Source organism: Acanthopagrus latus, chromosome 17, assembly GCF_904848185.1.
Source record: "Acanthopagrus latus isolate v.2019 chromosome 17, fAcaLat1.1, whole genome shotgun sequence".
NCBI classification, from domain to species: Eukaryota; Metazoa; Chordata; class Actinopteri; order Spariformes; family Sparidae; genus Acanthopagrus; species Acanthopagrus latus.
In genome coordinates, this window is record NC_051055.1 from 26,391,040 (window position 1) to 26,413,296 (window position 22,257).

At 39.0% G+C, this 22,257-nt stretch overlaps 1 protein-coding gene across 10 annotated transcripts in view; it reads right to left on the reverse strand.

Moving 5' to 3' along the window:
* Positions 1-5,899: 5,899 nt before the first annotated feature.
* syngap1b (synaptic Ras GTPase activating protein 1b) overlaps positions 5,900-22,257 on the reverse strand; it is a 158,481-nt gene continuing 142,123 nt past the window's right edge. For 7 of the 10 annotated variants that reach the window (XM_037074021.1, XM_037074029.1, XM_037074024.1 and 4 more), the window contains 3 exons: positions 21,706-21,778; positions 15,591-15,652; positions 5,900-6,854 (listed from right to left, as the gene is read on the reverse strand). In XM_037074021.1, coding sequence (XP_036929916.1) covers positions 6,737-6,854; positions 15,591-15,652; positions 21,706-21,778 — 253 coding nt within the window. In that variant the 3' untranslated portion in view covers positions 5,900-6,736. Of the gene's footprint in view, positions 9,900-15,590; positions 15,653-21,705; positions 21,779-22,257 lie in introns of all 10 variants that reach the window. The other 3 variants (XM_037074026.1, XM_037074032.1, XM_037074027.1) reach the window with 3 other exon arrangements.

Here is a 22,257-nt window from a genome sequence, read left to right on the forward strand (position 1 = left end):
ACTACGGACCGTACCCGCAGACAGAACCGTGGGTTGCCAGGTCGGGTACAAATCCCTCCTTTGCGAACATCTTTATGAAAACATTCATTATCCCTCGACCTGCAAATGAGAAATTCCAAGAAAATAGACTTCTCAGAAGAAAAAAAAACACACTGAAATAACGGTATCTTATTGTTTTCAATGATATTGTTTGTGTAACAGGCAGTAATGGAATGTAACTAAGTGTATTTACTCAAGCAGACCTACTGTATTTTGCAATGTTGAGGTATTTTACTGGAATATTTCCATTTTCTGCAATATCATACTTTCACTGTACTACATTTTGGATGCACATATTGTATTTTTTACTCCTACATTCGTTTAATATTTCTGATAATTAGTTACTTACTTGCATTCTTTGGTTTGATGCTAGTTTTTAGTCTGATATAATTTAATGTAATTTATAGGCTAAATCAGTTTCAAATAAATAAATAAACACTAATTCCACTAATCAGAAAAAATGCTGAATATTGGACCCCATAATCGGTCAGAACACAGTGTATACAAGTCAAAATATGTAACATTTATTTCAGGGTAAAATTCTCTGTGATGTACTTAAAGTAGACTGTGTTTATCATGTCCCCCGTTCATTATTATAATCTCCCACCACTCACTCTGCATCTGCAACATGTTGGTTAGATTACCTCTCAGTAACAAACCTGCAAATGATTTAATCAAACGTTTAGGCAAACGTTCATCGGATCACATTATGACTTTAAAAATCATATAATCAGATCAAAAATCTATTAAATCCCACATACTTATTAACCGTCCACACAGGTGTTCAACTACTGGACAACTTCCATATTTTATCATCCTTATTAGGACATGTTGGTGACCTCATCCCAGCACAGCAAGCCTCATTTGCATGCTTTCCTTGTCTTTATTTTTCCGTACAAAACACATGGGGTTGATGGCAATACTCTTGCTAAATGGCAGACTTACGTTTACTCTAATAATACGTATTCCTTAACTGAACAAAACGACTAAAAACTGCTGCAAGGTGTCTGATAGGAGCTGTACCAGAGGTGTCTGGCTGTACAGTCAAGGAAGATTTATTGAGAAACGAGACTTAGAACATATTGAATATGAACTTTGAAGTGGTTCTGAAATATAAGCAAATAATAAAGAATGCATAGTTACAGGCCTTTGCTGCTGTAACCATAGCTACTATTAACTCTGTTGTTGTAATTCCTCCTGGTTGCCAACAGAGGTCCATAAAGATCACAGATTATTATGTCCCTCTAAGTGCAACATAGAAGTCACAGAGAAATGACATTTTGAAAGAGGCTTGCTTCCTAAATTTAATGTGTTCTTGTGTATTTCATGAAATGTGGAAACAGGATAACAAGATTTAAGACAATGGGGTATCAGTTAAGGAGAAAAGGGCAGTTTTATCCAGTATGTAAATGGAATTGTGCTAGAATTTACTAATGTTTATTCCAGGAAGTACATTTGAGGAATTATGCAATTCGATATAGAATGGAAAATGAAGAACTGGTAATTTCATTGTAGCAGGAATATTTTTCAGCTTGCAACCTGGCAGAATAATGATATGAATGTATTTGATTCTTGGGGCTGCAGCAGGTTCAGGTGGATCTCTGAGCTCTCTTTGTTCTGTTTACACAGCGTGAACCGTCTGTGGCTCCTCCACTGTGCTAATTCTTTTGCACAATGCTCTGTCCAAACTCAGAAGTTGCCAACCCACTAAGGAACTGCAGGCGATTAAGTGTAGGAGGATGAGGATAATTACAAGCTTGCTATATTCAGGCGAGTCCCCGGTTCCCAGATCCTGCCTGCCATCCAGACTCTCAGCACCTCGGCTGGTGGAGAGCATAAAGAAAATGATCTGCTCTGCTCACAGAGAGAAGAATCACAGTCATGAGTCCCCGGAAAAATGTCAATCTAACCACAGATCCAGACACGAAATAATGTTGTTTTTTTAAAGCAGACTTTTATTTTATATCCTTCACAAGATGGAAGAAAGAGTGAATAATCCAAATCCACAAAATGAATCTCTATTTTACAAACATTTGAAGAACGATGCAGCCATCAAAGCTCATCAATAACTTAACCTCGTCTTGACACAAGATGTTGTCTCTGTAAAATTACATGTACAGTTACTCCCTTTTAGGATTACTGAAGGTTAATTGGGAATGTGTTTTTTTGGTCATTTGAGTCATTTATCAAGTAAAAATACCAAATATTTGCTGGTACCAGCTTCTGTAATGTAAGGATTGTCTCCCTGTCTCTGTTTTATATTATTATAAATTAATATGTTGAGTTTTTAGACAATTAATCAGTTAAAACCTGCAGTTTGTGCAGATAAGAAGGACCTTTGAACTGGTTAAGAAACAGTCTCAACTTGATTGTGATGTCTCAAAATGACCTATATAAGCAACTGAGACTATCAGCAAAAAGGCTGGCTATTTCAGTATATTAATGTCTGTAAGTCAGTTTCAAACTTATCCAGGTCAGATGACTCATAAAATCAGAAATATTTCTCATGTCTGAGTGCTGAGGATATATTGAGAAGTCTTACAGCCTGAGGGAAGCCGCTGCTCTGTAGTCTGGTACGGTGCTAAAACTAAGTTTTCAAGTTCAATCTTTTTTTGTTTAAAGGGACGGCAGGATCAACTGAAAATGTACGTTTCTTTTATAAGCTTTAAAGACGTCACTTTCAAATCTATTTTCTGGCATTTTAATGATTGAAAAGTTCATCTTTGGATGTCACTGTGGCCCTAGGCTACAATGAAGTGACACTACAGACAAAAAGTAACTTGTGCTTCTGAACATTTAAATGATTAGTGTGGCATTGTTCTATATTTTCGTTGTTGTCAACAAACCAGCACTTTCTGACTTTGTCTGTCTGCAGCTCTGAGTCCCTTTGTTCCTACCAAAGCTGTAAATCCTTAAAAGAAGGTCACACAAATAAATACTTTTATTTTTTATTTACTTTTATTATTTTTTTCTGAAGGCAAAATTGTGCATTTGTTAGGGATTATTTTCAGCTGTGGATTAATAAACATTTGATGCTCAAGTGTGTGTATTTGTGCTCATAGTATTGAAGAAACATGTCACCCACTATGAGAGTAAGTATCAGTGATGTGTTTAAAGGTTTCTGGAAAGCAACAGAGTATTTTAAAATTTGTTTACAATCTTGTTCATGCCCCATGCATTTCAGCTGTTATTGTCAAGCAGAACAGGGTTTGTCTTTATAGTTATTTGGATATGTTATATTGACTGGTACTGGATAAATTAACGATGTAATTTCAAGTTAAGGTGACACATTGATTGATTTATCTTAAAGGAGACCAGTTATGCTCCTTCGGTTTTTTTCCTTAGTTAAAAAGGTCAGAAGAAGCTCCTCTCTCCCACAGAAAACACTGCTCCTTAAACGCCTCGTCAGTAGTCCCGCCTTTAATGCTGTAACTTTGTGACATCACACTTCGTCACCATGTTGCAAATTTGCATAATTTACGCCGAGCAGCTAGTTTGACAAGTAGGAAGTGATTTTGCACAGCTGTTCTGTTGTTTGCAATGCTGAGTCAGGCGTGTGAGAGCTGACCAATCAGAGCAGACTGTGTATTAGAGGAGGTCTTAAAGAGACAGTAGCTAAACTAGAGGGGGAATGGAGAGCTGCTTTTGAGCATTAAAGCATGTAATTTTATTCTATCAGTATCACAAAATAAAATTATGAACCAGAAAATGAGCATAATATGTCAACGTTAAGTGTTATGTAAAAACACACACAGGGTTGCTCTGCTGCGTCACATTGCCTCTTTTACAATCAGGTATTCACTTTAATCTGTTAAAAACCGACTGAATACATTTTTTGCATAGTTATATGTAGTTTTTACTTGTTGGAGGGCTGCGTAGCTGAGCACAGAGAAATAAAATGGACCAGCCACATAAAAATATGTGATGGAGCAGCTTCAGTTAATTATAAAAAAGACTTACCCTTTAATCTTGACGTGGATGGGTCTTTAAATTCCAAGGTGGCGCATCAAAAAACAGAAACACACATTTTCCACACCCGCTTAAGAATTTAATTATTTGTTTATTTATTAATTTATTTACGTATTTCTATCTCCAGATTCACCCACCCGAAAAATATAAATTCCGGTGTATTCCAAAAGAAAAAAAAAAGGAACAAAAAGGAACAATGGCATCTTCATCAACCGCATCAAAGGAATTAATCAACAAAAGTGGCAATAATTATTATCATTATTACAATAATAATTCAATGATCAGAATATCCACATTCATAACAAATCCATATACAACTGCAATACACTCTTCAACACCACTCTTCCATTAATATACACAAAATCCCCAAATGTCTGTCCTGTCAAAACAACAATAGAGGAGTTTTGGGGAGGAGGTGGGGAGAAGGTGGGGGGGGCTATGGCTTGTCAAGGGGTATGAAGATGAGTGACCAGCGGAGTAAATGGATCTAAGGTTAGTAAGAGTATAAGGGGGGAGGCACACTTATTTAGTAAGGACCTATACAAAAACAAGCAAATGTCCAGTAATGACAGTATACTTTCATGGAAGGATTCGCCAGTCCGACCGAATCTTAACAAAAGGTCAGACGGCTCCACGAGAGGCAGAATTTGGGGAACAAAATTTCAAGAAATATATAAGGGTTGTCGGAATAAATATATAACTCTGAATGACAACCGTTGCAAACATATACCATAGGAACCTAAAGTGAAAGTCAGATACGCAAGAACTCAAAAAACAGGTCGAGAATTTCTCAAAAAAATGCAGATGGAGGTTTCTGGAAAAAAAAAAAAGAAAAGAAAAGAAAAGAAATTGTCTTAGTCTATATATGTACAAACATTGCTTGGTCACCCAAATCTACTTAGAAAAGCTTTTTAGTTGGTCAGAAAATGAGTGCAAGCTTAAGATTATGTGAGTTTACTTCTTGTATGAGAGCTTTCGAGAACGCAGCTATAAGTGACAGACCTCGCTGATATTTCTAAGTCTGCACACAAAGTGCCTCGGATAGCTCGGTACATTTAAAAACCTTTCCATGCCTCAGTATTGGTAACTTGAGAAGACCTATTCATAGAAAGAGAGAGAAACATTAGAGGAAAAAATAACTGTACACTCTGCATATACAAACAAACTGTATATACACATAGACATACCATATATACACATTTATCCAGTATATACACAAAGATTTAGCCAGTACACACACTTATATACAAACACATTCACTCGTTTTTTAGCAGGACCTCTAACATATCTCTCTCTGTTTTTCAGTCAGAAGTGGAAATTGGCAGGGATTTCAACTCGGCCTGGTGTCAGTGGAGTCCATCCGTAGAAATAAATGGGGAGTTTTTTTTTGTTTTGTTTTTGTTTTACCGCGATTGGACTGCAGAAATGTGGCCCACACTGAAACCAAGAGTTCATCCTCTGCTCGGTTTAAAACTCTATAGACAAGATAGTCGAAAGTGGAGTACAAAACAATAGCTGTGAGGGGACGTCCTCCTCATCCGGAAAACACCTTCACATCGTCCGTAAATGGAGAGCTCCATGGCGATCGTTGGGCAAGAAAACATCCGTCCACCTTTTTTTTTCTCTCTGTAATTTGTTTTCGACTGAGCGTAACTAAGAGGAGGGAGGGCACAGGTCACAGCAACGTGCAAACTGCTGTAAGGGGAGTAGGTAAAACACAAGTTTGTCCCTTTTTCGTCAACGTCCTTCAGGGCAACGATTCTCTCCACAAGATTGTCTCAGTAAGAAAACTTGGTTCATATAAAATGGATTATTTATGAACTTCCATTAGATAGAGGCGTCTATCTATATCAAGAAATAAATATCTGCTCCGGAAGATTTCTGATGAAGAGTTTTTTTTTTCTGTTTTTTTTGTTTTTTTTTTTCTCGTTGTATACTATTGTAAGAATAAGCAAGTATCATAGAAATATAAATAATAACATTCTGTCCGGTTTTTTTCAAAGTCTTCACTGAAGCAAGAGTTGTGGTTTCTGAAGCAGTTTCACTTGTTGTATTTAGGCTGTGCATATTTAGTTTCCTTTTTAAAATCAAAGTCTGTAAAGAGACTGGAACGGAAGAGCTAAAACTATGAGAAAGAGATCAAGTGTGTCTAAACTGGAGTAAAAATGAAGCGGTTAAATAATGCTTTCCTAGATAGATAAAGAGTGAGTAGATGAATCAAAGGGTAATTTGAAAAGACTATAAGAGAGAGAGAGAGAGAGAGAGAGAGAGAGAAATAAATGCTTTGAAAAGTAAATCAGCTTTGACTGAAATTTCAAGAGAAGTCAAGCACCGTTGAAATACATCTTACCCACAACACACCTCCCCCCTCTCTCTCTTGATTTTGAGCCTCGCACCTTCCTTGGCCTTTGTGTTCCTCCATTCTGCTGATTGATCAGACTGCATAGCTGTTCTTTGCATGCTCGGCAGGCTAACAAACGCCCCGATATGTGTCCAGCCTACCTTTTTAAAAAGTAAAATGTAGATCCAAGCAAGAGGCGTCAAACACACTTTTTAAAAAAAAAATAAATAAAAAAAAATCCTGTCATCAAATCAGAGAGAGAGAGGGCCCATGTTAAGTTAAAAAAAAAAAAAAAAAAATCCCAGCATTTCCTTACATGGTCCGCTGGGGCTCTGCACCATCCCTTGAGCAAAGAGAATGGGACCAATGCCCCAAGTTCTCCCTTTGTCAGCCAATCGCGTCACGAGAGAGGGCTCTGGACATTTGGCTATGCCACCCTGTGGACTGTCGATGGTGCATCAGCCAATTAGGTTCCACATTGTCCTCGATGAAGCTTTGAGAGTGGCTAGGGGGAGAAAAAAGGGAGACAGAGAGAGAGAAGAAACGGGGGAGGGTGCTTGATCAGGTGCTATTGAAGCATAGCTAGAGACCGAGTATCTGCTGCATGGTGGCAGTCTTTCCAAAGCTGGACTCATCTCTTTTCTATAGTTTTTTTTTTTTTTTTTTTTTTTTTTTTTTTTTAATATATATATGTTCAGCTCTGAGGCAACTGCTTGTTTACCTGAGTCACTGAGGTATTTTCACAGCAATGTTAATTTCTCAATCACGGATCATCTCTGAAAAGACACTGATGTTCACACCTAGACCACTTTAAATCCAACATTCTTCATACACAAGTGATTTCACAAGAAGAAAAGGTAGCCCTACAAGCTGGCTAAATAGAAGACAATCTTTCCCTGCGTAAGACTTGCTAGCATTATTAACATTTGGTGGTTCAACAGTTAAACATTCACTGAAAGTGTGAGCTAATCCGCTAGCACTGTCCTGGAGAGTACTAGCATTGGCCAGTGTCGACCAAAGTAAGTGATCTGTTCTCTCTGAAGAGAAAAAAAATGGCTGAGGTGGAACTCTTCAACTCGTCTTGGTTCAACCTGCACGTTTAAACAAGCTGAGCTGTTGCAGAGCGACACCAGTGTGTGTGTGAGGCTACAGAGACAAAGAAACATATTCACATCCAGACGAACCTTACAACAGACAGTTCATACACAAAATGAAGGAAAATGGATACACGTTACAAACATTTTAAAGACTCGTGTTCTCAGCATTTGACACATGACAAACGGAAGAGTTCATTTCAAAAAATACACCATACAATATTTCTAAAATTGACTGTAAATTAAAACAGTTTACTCTAAAAAGTCATTTAATTATAATTAGAGATAGATGCCACTCTTTTCATTTTGAAATGAAACCTGAAAGTATGGAAACAACATGAAAAAAGCATGTTCTCACTGAATTATTGAAAGCATCAGGAGTGTAATATATACTTAGTGTCCTAAGCAAGGCTTTAAAATGTGCATCTGGTCGATAACTAGCTAGTCTACTGGCCAAAGGATGCTCAGTATATTTATCCCAGGCACTTAATGGCAAACCTAAATGGTCAAATGTTTTTTTTTTCACACATTTGAGAAGATGATCCTTGTTATCTTGTCATGCTGGCGATGTTTGCTTTAATAATGTGTGATTAAAGTGCATCAAATTAAAAATGTAAGGGGATTATTACTAATCTGTTGTTAGTGTTTGTAAACACTCAAAGAATTGTAAGATACATTTTTTTTATAATTGAAAAGTACCAATATTGGCACCATTTATCTTCCGTACATGAACACAATGGACCAACACTGAAAGAAAATAAACCTTAAAACTGGGAATAAACTCCATTCATTCATTTCACTCAAAGTAGCTTCATTCAATCTTTTAAAATTGTTTAATGCTCCGTGTAAACTGAAAATAGCACTCTGGGGCTCGGCCTCCACAAATTTGCAATAACCAATAGACGATCCATCAAATTTTGAGCCGGGGAGCCGTTTTTTTTTGTTTTTTTTTAAATATTTTACTGTAAATAAACCAGAGATTGGAGGAGGGTGCTTCTAAATACACAGATATGGAAACCCCAACCAAACCCCGTCAGACATAAGAACAACAACAGGATGAACAAAGAACAAAGACAAAGACATGTACAAAACATATTGGAGGGGGAAGGAAAAAGTCCTGTCAAAGACAAATCACAGGAGAGAGAGAAGAGACAGTGAATGAATCAATGAAAGAGGCAGTGCTATGGCAGGACACAGACATTAGACTTGGAAAATGGCACCATTTTGTTTCTGTTTAGCACCAGTTTATCACATATCGGTTCTGAGATTGAGAAGAGAAAAATTGCACGAGCTCAGTCCAAAAAAACAAGAAGTCCCTTAGATTGAAAAAAAAAAAAAAAAAAAAAAAAGAAAAGTTCCCAAAAATGTCTTCCGTCACTCAAACCTTTTACGGCGCTTGATCTTGTGTCTTTTAATTTTTATATATTTTTTGTAGCCCACAGATCATCTCTCTGACTAGCAAAGCTAACTTGGATCTCCACCTGTTACCTCTGTATCAGATCTCTAATGGAAAACCCTGTTGAAAAACACTCAAAGGCACTAAGAAAAGCCAGACTACATCACCACGTCTCTACCTAAACGATTTTGCAGCCTGGCGTGTTCAGGATATATTTAATGCACCTACATCCATGGGAGTCAAGGGTGACTATAAGCTGGCTTATAGCACTTGCTAATGGCTACTATGAAGTCTTTGGGGTGCAAGACATTCTATAGTGTTTTGTTCCTTACGCGTGTTTGTTTCTCACGAGGCCACGGACAGGCAATGAGAGCACAGAGCGGATGTTCACATATCGGCTTGGTTTGCTTTGTTTGACTGATTCGAACAGCGCGTTTACAGGGTATCATTATCTTGTCCTGCAAGACTGATACCGACTGAAGCTCCACGTGAGCGTCAAGAGAACGAGTGTCCGTTGAAGAGCCCTTTGTGTTGTGTGTTCATGTGTTATGCACTGTACAGTAGCTGTATGATTGCTACTCGTCTCCCGCGCACTTTTTCTTCTCTCTCTTGCCCCGGGATTAAGAATATCTATCGTTCTTTTCTTTTCTTTTTTTTTTTTCAAAGCATTGTCTCGCTAAAATGGGACAGTGTCGTCTCTCTCTGATTTGGCTCAGTGTTGTGTTTGACCTACTCCCCCTTCTTCTGCTATGCCTGTAGTTGCTGCTGCCCTGGTTCCGGTTGCCTGTGAGGTTGTCATGGGGGAGGATGTTTTGTTGCCACGGAGCTCTCCATTCTGACTAGGATGCTGATGAGGAGTGGGTAGAGAGGGAGGGTCTACAGTTTGGGGGAGGACTCCATTGTGGGGCGAGCTGTCGGAGGAAATGCCCGAGGAAGAGATTCTGAGGCCTTGATCGTTGGTTACCGCTCCTCCTCCTCCTCCTCCTCCTCCTCCTCCTCCCCCTCCACCTTCAGTTTTCACACCGGGGTCTGCAGAACCCAGGGAGGAAAGCTGGTCCTCCTAGCGAGATAGAGAGAGAGGGGAGGGGAAAGAGGAGTGGGAGCGGGGAGAGGTGGTCGTAGGAGAGAGGCCATTCAATGAGCGATGGGAGGGGGGTAGTGTGGAGTCGTAAGGGAGATGTCCAATCAAGGCAGATAACGTGACATGTGGAGGGAAAAAAAATCACATGTTGAAGAGGTGTGAGAGTGTGGGAGGAAGTTAGAATAGTGAGATACAGATGGGATAAAGGAGGAAAAAAACCACCAGAGGAGGATGTGATTGTGGAAAAACATCAACATCGGGTGAATACAAAGAAGCGAGTTGGAATGAGAACGTGTAAAAGCAATGTCAGAAGCAAAGTAAGGAGGAGTTAGAAAATAAAGACAAGTGATAAAGGGTTGAAAGAACCACACAGAAAGAAAGGAAGAAAGAAAGAAAGAATGAAAGAATGAAAGAGAGGAGAAAGAGAGAGCCAAATGAGTCACAGAGTTGATGCATGACGTACACCAATAGAAATGGCAGCACAGGAAAAAAGGGACACAGGGAAAGAGGGGATGAAGGGGAATTAAAATTCTTGAGCTCAAATGGTCCTGATCCTCTCGGGGATGAGTAGCAAGGGGGTGTTTGTCGGGTGTCAGGAAAGGTAAAGTTAAAATGAGTCATTCTTTGCCAATGAGTACAAATCATGATCAATATCGACTTCGTTTTTACTTAAATGTGCGAGCTCGAGTAGCTGAAAAGAATTTTAAAAGAACTCTACAATCATGGCTTCTAAAAATATCTTAACAGCACACACTGTAGCATCAGCCTCTTACTGAGAGCATGCACAAAGCCACATAGAGCTCAGAGCCAAATTTAAAAAAGCAAGGTGCATCCTATAGCATGGCAAGAGATCCAAACCTCTGTCAGATTCACCAAGCAAAATTTCTGTACCCAAACCCATCGACCGCAACCCCTTCACCACCAATGAGAGCCAAGTTCTTGGCATGGCTAGTGCTGGTAAGAACCAGTCTGCTTTTCCACAGAGTCATTATGTGACTGTATACGTCTAGATTCCCAAGCATGGCTTTGGAGCGGTTTTGGCGGACTACATTGAAATTTTACAGAAGTAGTTCCTGAATTTGCATGCCTAAATCGGCATTACAATATAACACGACCGGTCCAACGCATTGGAGCTGATCATCGCGACTGCTTCCATGCTGATAGCTAAGCGGGCCTTAAACCACCATGAGGCAAACATATTACGTTCTTTTTCCCGTGATAGTGAGTTAAATTTGATTTGTTTTCTCAAGATCATGAATTGTAATTAAAAGGGAATAACAAATGTGACAAAAAGATAGACAAAAGAGTCATCATCACGAGACAACAAATGTTGTTTTCCCAATTTAATACGATTCATGGATTGCTACACTTGTTAAATGTGCTACTCGTAAGAAAAGTTGATCTCTGAGTCTTATTCCCAACTAATCAAACAATGACGCTCTGAGATTGTAGGAAGACTCACAAAGAAAATGTAACTCATCATCACAGGAAAAGAGACAAAATAATATGTTTGATTCATGACCATTTAGGGCATTTGTAGATATCAATACACAGTGAAAAGCTTCGTTTATTCTTCTTTGCAGAAGTCAGACTTGGTCAGCAATATGTGCTCTCTAGTTATAAAAATGCCTAATAATGTTTTAGTTGGTCCTTGGTCGATAACCCCGCCCTCAGGCCCCTGACGTAAGTGGTTATCTGTTCCAGACCAGCAAAGTTTGGTGCTGCTCTTGACCCAATTTTCCTGACCGTGAGCCAGTTCTTTGGCTGTCAAGATGCAAAGAACTGGTTCAAGAATAGGTAGTGGTTCCGTAACGGCCCCCCCAAACTGCCTTGGTGGAAAAGGGGATGAGTTGATGCATGGATGCTCATCCTGGGATGGAGCTTTTGATCAGTGAATACGTCAAAGTTTGGTTTTGCCATCTTTTCTTTACTAACATTGGCGCAGAATAACAGCAATGCAAATATCATTATTAGTATATTTCAAAGTGTGTTAGCAAGCCTTCACTCCCAGTCCTGTTCACTGACGTCTGTGAAGGAGCAGTGGGGAGAGAAAACAATTGGGTTATTGTGCCAATAAGACAACTATGAGGACTCTATTCATGACGGTGCTCACTGTATCCAAGAGCTACTGCAAGATGATTTGAATATAGAAGCATTTCGAAAAGCTGAAAATCACAGTTTTACCATCAGACCAGGGTAGAACCTCTTGAAATAATTGCACTTGATTGATCTCGCCTGGCACATTTGCTGTGTGGTGTCTAGACATAATTACAGAGACTCTCTGTTTCACTGAGAAATGTGAAAAACGAGTGGTATAGCAGCTAATTTAACTCAGCTTTATTTTCTTTATCAAACATTAGAAAATATGTGTGACATTAAATACCACTTTATTGCTCACATACAAGAAGTATGAATACCGCAATATGAATGGGGGTGACATGCTGTAGAGGGGGAAAAGACAGGAAGTAGGAGGGAGAGTTTGGTCTGCATCCAGTAGAGAAAATGAATCAAAGAAGGAGCAAAAGCAAATTATCACTGGATAAAGCTGTATCTGATGGGTGTGTCCATACTGAGTGGAAGGTGTTTCCATTTCACTTAAAAGAAGGAAGTGAAGAGAGGAAGAACAAAAAACAAAAAAAAAGGAAAAATTACCCCCAAATTTGATGTGAATTAGCAGGTTTTTTCTCTTCTCAATCAGAACCAAAATGAATGAAATACAGTTTCAGCTGCTAACTGGTGCTATGAACAGCTACGGTATCTATATGGTTACAGACAGTTACAGGATGCCAGTAACATGACTCCACCGACACTTGTTTCATTACTCTCAAACACGACCAACAGTGTCGTTTAATATCCATGTGTAGACACAATACACATGTCTATTAAACTCAGGGATCAAGCAGCTGAACAAAGACATGGCAAAAATGTTTACTGACATCCTTTTTTTTTTTTTTTAACTTACCAAACTCGCTTCACTCTCTGTGGGCTGTAGTGTTTTGATTACTTGGTGCATTCAATTACAGCTCGATGTGAGAGTGTTTTTTATGCTAATGAAAATTGTTGTACTGGAGACAGAAACACAAAACACTTAGTGGAGTACTGAAATGTTGTGGTGTTTGGTAATGATGCAGATAGAGTGTCGTACACACAGGTTCTTACCCATCTCCTCCAATCTCCAATCAATTTGATGTGGATGTCTAGAGCAAACTGAAAAATCTTTCTCGCCTCCACGTTTGAAATAAAAAACCTGCTGTGAGTGTTGGTTTAATAAGTTTATATATATTTATCTATATATGGCTTAAGATGACTATAGCTTGCCAGGTTGAGAGCTCTGACTCTGAGGCCAAAACGAAACAAAAATTATGCGTGTCACACATCATCAGACACTCCACACACCACCATTCAACCAAATAATGTGCCCAGGTGCCAAACACATACACAAACACATAAATATCAGAAAAAACACAGACTCACTGAAAGACACAGAAAACATACACAGTACACATCAATGCACATTAATCAGTGTTCGTCAGGGAAGGATCGGGTCAGATACGGAGATTTCCCCATAATTCACGGTGTTTGTCTGAGGGCGTGCTGGGAGGGATGGAAAAAAACTGAATGGACTGAAATGTGAGTTCATGTGTGTAGGAAAACATATGTTGTGTGAGAGAAGGGGAAAAAAATCTTTAATAAAAGACAATTCACACAATAATCCAGAGACTTTTGGACAGATTTATCACCAAGAATGGATAAAAATCCACGTTTGGGCCTGTTTTTAACCAGATGTTTAACCAGTAAACAGGCACAAAATGTGACAGCTTGTGTGTTAATGTTCACACATCTGGACAGAAGTCTGTGGAACCGTAAAACATGTGATTGTGTGTGATTTCTTTTATTGGATTTTTTTGTGTAGCTACTTGGCAGAAAGCAAGGTAAAGGTCAAAATATTTTCTGTTTGTTTTTTTGCTGATGACTTGTCATTGTACATGTGTAACAGCCAGAGGAAATCTGTGTCCTGTTTGTAATAAGTGTACGAGTAGTAATACTATTTATCATACAAACTAACCCAAAGCTCGACCCTGCAACCTTTCAGTGGAGAAAGGTTATAGATTATATTGCAAATGCCAACATCTGCTTAAGAATCAATGGTATTCATTGATTATTTTGTATTTCTCTGCTTTACACAATGCAGAGAGATACAGGAAGGTATCTGTATATGACATGAAAATCATTAGTATTTAATAATGTTATTGTTGGCATATATTATATCTGGGGACTGCTGGTTATGAATGAATTGTTCATCTTAATGACGTTTTTAATTGTTACAGTGGTAGAGCACTGCAAACGGTCACACACAAAACAGTTGATGTTTAATTGTTGTGCTTCTGTTTCTATACATTTCTGCCAAGGTGTGTTATATGTTGTGAGAAAGCATCTCAATTCATGTCACATCTAAAATAACTCCCTAAGCTCGCTGTCACAGAGTATTTTCAGAGTTACCAGTGGATGCAAAGTGGCAGTGAGAGTGTTGGGAGAGTGACAACAAAACCACAGCAGGTTAAAACTTTTATCTGTCTGTCAAAATAAACAAGTCGTAGTTTCCTTTTTATGATAAATCCTACAATAGGACTGTAACATCCTTTACTATGTCAAAGACAATTAATAAGACTTATAACTGTGGAACCAGGTGAGCCACATTGGCTTTTCCTGAGCCAACAACACACAAAAATGACAGCAGCTTATTATGACGCACAGATACGTTAAGCGTTAGGCAGCGACCTCTAGTGGCTGTTTTAATTATTACAGCAGGGACAAAGGTAGTGTGGACGAGTAATGTAAGCAATACAAGTAATTAAGAGTTAAGGTCCTCTTAGGTAGAAGGTAGGTCTTTCGTTCATGATCAACTCCAGTGTGAAATAAGACATACATTACGTAACGTAAGTTATTTAGGTAATGTAGGCACCATAACCACAATGTTTTCTGAAACCTAACCAACGACACTGCGATCATAGACAGAGGTCTGGCAGGTTTGGTGCTGTCACGTCACTTTGGAAGATGCCGACAACTGACTCATTCAGTCGTTTAGGTTTAAGGATGGGTCACATAAACCACATGTGCTAAAAAGCTAACTACAGTAATTTAGCTAGTTGGCTAGCTTGTGAAATTAACCTAGCCCTTTGCTAAAACGATAAAACAAGTTTTCTTGCAACAGGACACTCAAAGGGTAGAAACTGTGTTCAATCCAATCTCTTGTTCACCTACATTAAATTAATCTGGTATCCTTGAGTAAAAAGTGAGGTTGGCCTGGTGCTGTGGAGAGTGTCTGGATAAATATTTATAGGCACTACAGTTCAGACATATTTCAGATGAACAGCTCTCGCTGCCACATTAGCTGCTTAGCTCACAGTTAAATCTTGTTTTGTTGTCACTCTTTCAACGTGGAGGTGTGCCCTTCAGAGCCACCAGCATCTCTGTCCAAAATACTCTGTGACAGGCCTTTTTGTTCTGGAAGATAAGTGGGAAGGTAAGGTGGGCCTGTCAGTGTGTTGGACTTGCAGTGAGTTCACAGGGTGCTGCATGTGGACAGGGACGCACATAGAGAACAGCAGAAGTGGAAAAGAGGCAGCAGGATATGGATGGAGAGTGAGAGTTTGCCGGTTTGTTTATTACCTGGTTACTCGGGGTGGGACAGGCGCGAGACGGGGCTGCACTAGGATGGACTGACGCCTCCCCTAAGAGAAATCACCGTATCTCATCAACATAGGAGGAGAGGAGAGGAGAGGAAGAGGGGAGAGGAGAGGAAGAGGAAGAGGAGAGGAGGGTTGAAGGCAGGGGTGCAGGAGGAGGAAGCGGACAGCAAAAGAAGGAGGGAAGGTTTGTGTGCAGTGGGGGGAGGATTGAGAAGGGCAGTGAGGGTCGAGAAAATCAACGGCCACCCGAACGACACAATGCAGAACAGAAAGTGAAACACAAAAAAAAGGACATAAATATACACGAAAAAAAGGCCCACTAACGCACATTTACATACACATACGTAATGGCAACCATACACGCGCAACATTATCGGACAACCCAACAGCCTGAAAGCGTTAAAGCAGCGTGCCATGCTTTGTGTCATTAACAGATGTCATGCTCAGGACAAGAAAAGAATAAGGCGTTAACTCTCCGCTCCAAACGACATCTGCATCTGAAAGCAGCTTTGTTAATTCAATTACAGCCTTTTATAGGAAGCTGAATCTTGCATGTTTCCTGCTTCAGAGAGGTTAGTAAAACATGCTTATCAAACATGCAATTGTCTACTACACAAAGATAAATATACACACTCGGAAAAAACACAGAATAGTATTCACATCTATATACTTCATCCAAAAGAAAACAAGAGAAAAACACAGGTTTTACTGTGACTCACAACGCACCACACACGCGCTCAGAAAATCACCAACACTCAAGAAGTGGCAACAATTAGAACAGATAAAAGAGTGCAATCAGATCTTATGAATGAAACATTGACATGATTAATGTCACTGCAAACTCATTAGGCAGATTCCTCATTATAAACACCTTGCTGATGGCTGCTGATCAAACAAAGAGTTCACAAAATCTAAAAAAGGCTGTAAAAATTGTAAAAAAAACAAAACAAAACAAAACAAAAAAAATACTGATAACAGACGTTTCAGTTCTACAACTGATAATGATCAGTAACTGCCAGATACTGTAAAAAATATACCACAATGTCTTTATAAAGGATTCAACTTGCTTAAATGGCACTGACTAGCTGTGAGAGGGCGGTTCAATGTCAATGCATAACCTATTAACCTTAATTTGTTAAATCATTAGTCAACGTTATTGGACCATCAAATGAAATGTGTTGCACTGAATTTGTTAGTGTAATAATATGATGCAATTTATTGGATTTGCATGTACAGAGACCTTTTTAATAACACAGTGTGCAATTTATTGCCATTTTCTCAGTCATCCCAGTGAAAAAGGTGGCAGGAAACTAATATTACTGTCCACGGCAGGCATTAGAAATGATTACATGTCTTAACCATTCAGCTCATATAAAGTTAAATGCTGAGTCAATACAATCATTTAAATATCTGATAAGCTACTTTGTTCCTACATTTTTACATAAATGAAACGACTTGGGTCAAGACTGAATCAGTATTAACCTCTATCATGGTTGGCGATGTCTTCATAAAAAAAATATTTCAACATTACTTAAAATGTAAGTTTCAATCATATATGCTTTCTTCTAACTGTGAAAAAGAAAGACCTCAAGAGAGTTTAAACTATAAACTAAACGATGCATGCTGGGAAGGACCGTCATTATTGTGGTCATTTGCGGGTCGTTTTAAAGACATTTCAAATACGCCGCTTGTAAATTATCACCTACTTACCAATTATCTCTTACTCGTTGACACAATTCTGATAATATTTCAAGACCACTGTGGACTTTTCAGTAACTTCCAAGGCAAGACTTTTCAAAACCTGTTACATTATTTGGCAGTTATTACCTTATCAGTTGCTGGAGTGTATGTTTATTAACTTACGCTGTACTCATGTCCTTCTAATAGCAGAGAAATTGTAAAATATCAGTATGGAGGGTGTGTTAGTCTTGTATGCACACTGTGTGAAGGACCATGGCATCCTGCACCTGTTTGTATTATGTGAGCTCTAATTAAGTGTGGGCTGTTGTTTTGGAAGTCAGTGCATAGCAGTGGCCTGAGGAAACAATGGCATCATGCCTCTCCCCCCTGTCACTACCTATCAGTTTACCTCCCTCTGTACCCGTCTCACCCATTAAAATGAAGTGTCATCACAGTGGACCTAAATGTCTGCTTGCGTTTTATGTTGAGGTTTGTGAGGCTCTGAAGCTGAAATATAAAATGTCCTGTAATTTATGAACAGCTTCAAAAAAATGTCCACTTAAAGCACCGTCTGTTTTTACAACAAGCACCACAAGATGCATGTAGATTAAAGGAGCATTACAACTAAGTGAATCTCATCCTGTACCATCTCGTCAAACAAACACTTGTACTATCAGTCAGACAGTATTTTTTTTAAGCCATGCAATGTTGACTAATTTGCAATGAAATATCTCAACTGTTATTTGTCATGAACACATAACAGTGTACGATTCAAGGGACAGTTCACCCAAAAATGATACAGATCTTATGGTTATTTATACTCATTCTCGTGAAAATTAAGTTGAGGGAAGTTTTATAGTCCGCAAGACATTTCTGGAGCTTCACAGCAAAACAGTGTTACAATGTTCTCCTAAACAACTGAAGTGGATGGTGAACAAGACACTTAAATGGCTCCATATGGCTCCCGAAGCCCTGAGATCCCAAACTAATTTGAACAGACTGTATTTAGAACCTCGATGCATGGTTGAGCTTGTGCACCCACTTTAGATGTGGTGCATGCTAACAGCTTTAGCTTAGCGGCTAAAGTGAAGGCTTCAGCTCAGAGAAGGGTGTAAATTACTGTGCTACAAAAAAAATTCCAGACAAAGACTTGAATTAGGCTGGATGAGCTGTATGAAGCATTTTGTTTAAATCTTTTGGTTTTCTATGTTTAAAACAAGTCACCATCTACTTTCACAGTTGTTTTCCTGTTTTGATCGGTATGGAGGTGAGTAGATAATGACTGAATTTAAATTTCTGGGTGAACAATTCCTTTAATCAGAATGATTTTAGTGAGCCCATGACTTTTCCTTGAGGTTCAAATTTGTGGTTTTTAGTGAAAGACATATATTTAACAAACTGCATTGAAATCTTTGTTACTTCAGAATGCTAACACACTAACCTAAGATGCTAAACGTGGTAAACATTACACCTGAGTGTCAGCATGTTAGCATCGTCATAGTGAGAATATTAGCACACTGACATTAGCATTTAGCTTAAAGCAACTTTTATTTCCACCACACGGGACTGTTAACATAAGTCTCAACTGTGTTGAATTGTATACTATATTATGTTCTGCTCATTGTATCCATCCACTGCAGCTCCCAGTGATTTAAAAAGTTATTTCTTTAGATTCGTAACTGTTATAAATTGCTGTGGCCACGAACAGAAAAGCCTGAGAGATTTGTCAGACAGGTGTCTCTAGTAAAGTAAGCAAATAATGCAGGCGATTTCATGAAAACCTTTAAGGTTATGATTTCACTTTGTACGGCTTGAGCTGCTGGAATAAAGCACCCTAGAAACTCCTGGAGACTCCAGCACACTGAAGATAACCTCCAGCACAGTCTGAATGTTAAGCAGGTTGCTGCTCACTGTGCGCTCCTCTGTAATCCTATAAACATTTTTGTCAAGGCAGTATTGGAGCTTAAATTGTCACCAGCAGATATAAAACCGTGTGGTGCTGCTCAACACTAGCATTTAACCCTTTGACGTCACTCTTAACAGTTCTTTAGACATACAAGCTTGCTAAACAAATCATTTATTTGGTTCTTTGTTCACCGAGAATAGCGAGCAAGTCTTCACCTCAAACTGAGTATTTCACTTGTTTATAAAAAAAGAATTCGCGTATTCACCATTTAAAGTAATATTCAAAGCTTCATTTTTGCAATTTTTTTCTGTAATAAAATTAGAGATCACGTTGGAAAAAAGGAAGAAATGATGAGTTAGGAAATGATTGCCGTTAGCATGTTAGCATGGCACACCAATGTTATTTAATCAAAACACATATTAGCTTCAAATCATAGTCATTTTGTTTATCAGCAGAGTTTTACAACATGATCTGAATTTGAAAAGGAATATATTTTTAACATAAACCTAAACATATTCTCTAAAAAAAACTCAAGACAAGAATGACAACACTGCTTTTATACTGTGTGTCATCCACATAGAAGGTGTTATTACAGCACCTTTTTTTGCTGACAATGAACAAGATTCGACATGATTCATTGGGCTTCTAAAGGTCATGAGTCTTTTTTTATTCACAGTAAATGTGAGTCTCTTTTTGTTTTATCTATTTATTTTTGTTATAATATGCACTAAATCAAATCTCACATTCCTAATAGCCTACACTTTATGGCACTTAAGTCATCGTCCTACGCTGCAAGCTTTATCCATCTGGCGCCCAGCAGGGCTTAAAGAAGACACAATATTTGCAAATAGGAAAATCCAGTGTGGATCACAGACGAGCTGAAAGGATCAAGAGAGGAATCGATTAGCCGATCAAGAGTATACTTTATACTTCACAGCTTCACTAAAATTCAGAGCCAAATGTTTTCATTCTAGTTTTTAATTCAGGCTAAAAATGCAAAATATAATCAACAAATAAATAAATATATAAGATCGGACTTTATTGATCCCAAGGGAAATGTTCAATTAATACCCAACTGCCTCAGGTACATTAAAGATCCACAATGTAAGTTTGTTAGACACCATATTACAACTACTAGAGGCGTCGCTCCACCATAACTCAACATACAAGTCTGTTATACTGTAATCTATAAAAAAAATATATAAATATAAATATAGATGGCTTTAAAGTACTAAACCATAAGCCATATCAGGAGGTGGAGGCGACAGGCGTTCCAAGCTGGTGACTGTGGTTTGGGCCTTACTCTGCCTTTGTCTCAACATTTGTAAACATGACACCACTGGATATTTTCAAGGTGACATCAGGATGATTTCCAGACATTTGTTGCATTAAAAAGCCAAGATATTTGGAACATCTCCAGCTGTGTTCATAGAGACCAAAACAGGTATTTGAAGCCGTTACATGGTGTTTTCTGAGCCCTTACCAAGTGGTTTTTGTGTCTAAACCCTAACCAGAGCATAAGCACTGCTTTATGACAAGGGAACATTGTTATTTTACTTTTGACTTAAATGTGGTTTTTAAAAAAAAAACACTAACATTTATCTGGCAGCTGGGTTTGGGTAAAATATTTCCATGTTGCACCTCTGACACATCCGTTGGCACCAAAGAGTATGCGACATGATGCTTTTGTTACTTTTAGTTATGTAAAGATCTGCTTACGTCTTCCACCACTGCTGCTGACTATCAGAAATAATTACAGAGAAACAGAAGGATTATCTCAGTATGAATATGAGTATTTTGGTTCTGATTAAAACAAGACGGATCTGGACAAACATATGAATGAGCTGAGTAGTCGGTGTCATTATCTCTTCCATTCTTGGCAGTTTTTCTTGCACACGAACACATACACATATATATAGACACAATATATAAGTATGCGCTCACACGCTATATTTACAGCATGAGTCATGCTAGGAGGTGGGCTCGTTAATTTGAAGGGATAAGAAAGGGGGCGGGTTGAGAGCATGGAATGAAAAGCGACTAAAGAAGGAAGCTCCTGAAGACACAACAGCACCACCACCACCACCACCACGCAGTATTTGGGGCTCAGCTGTTCAATAATCTGAGAGTAAGTCTGGTTCCGCATCATGTGTGAAAATGAGTTTCAACCCCGACATGCTCGACAACACAATAGAACTGGCAACATGGTCATCACCACAGGCGGAGATATGCTCACAAACCCAGCTAGAGTCTCGGTAGCTTGAGCCGAGGAATGCAAACAGCAACACTCTCTGATCTTCAAAGCTCCCAGGTGTGTTGGCAGACAGATGGCAGTCAAACCCAAACACAGGGATGGGTTGGGGACAAGGGCAAGACAATCAGAGGGACCACAGACACTCAGCAGACAAAATAATAACAGTAGCGGGGAAAAAAAGAGAGGAAGAGGGGGGAGAGAAGACAGCACGGGCCATCGTACGGACTCGACGAGAGAAGAAGCAGTCTCACAGACCTGATCAGCGAAAATCCTGGTTTTTGGCTCAATGATGGGTCCTCCCCTTAACTCATCCTCCACAGCCATGAGTCTTGGAAGGAGAGAGAGAGAGAGAGAGAGAAAGAGAGAGAGAGAGAGAGATGGGGGAAGGGGTGGGTGACAGAAAGAGAGGGAGTATTGTGAATTCAAAGATGATACTCAACAAGAAGTTGAGCAGATGCATCTGCAACATCTGTCTCAACGAGACCACAGTGACAAGGCGTTTGGTTTACCTGCATCTCAAACCCGATTGGGCGGCTCAATCTTTTTTTAAGCAAATGTGGAGCAGCTGCAACCCCAAGCCACGCTTTATGAGGCACTGCCAATTTTCACTGGTGGAGCCTTCTTTCTCTTCTAGCACCCATGGGATTCATCAAAGCATTTTTATTTATTTTTTTTTTAACCCAATTTAAGGTGTTTTTCAAGAGCAATTACAGCCAACTGTGGACAATTACGTTCAGTTTTCGTTGAGTGAATGGTCCAGTAACCGAGCCCCGATCATCCCCTAGGGAATTGCCTGTCTTACGTAAC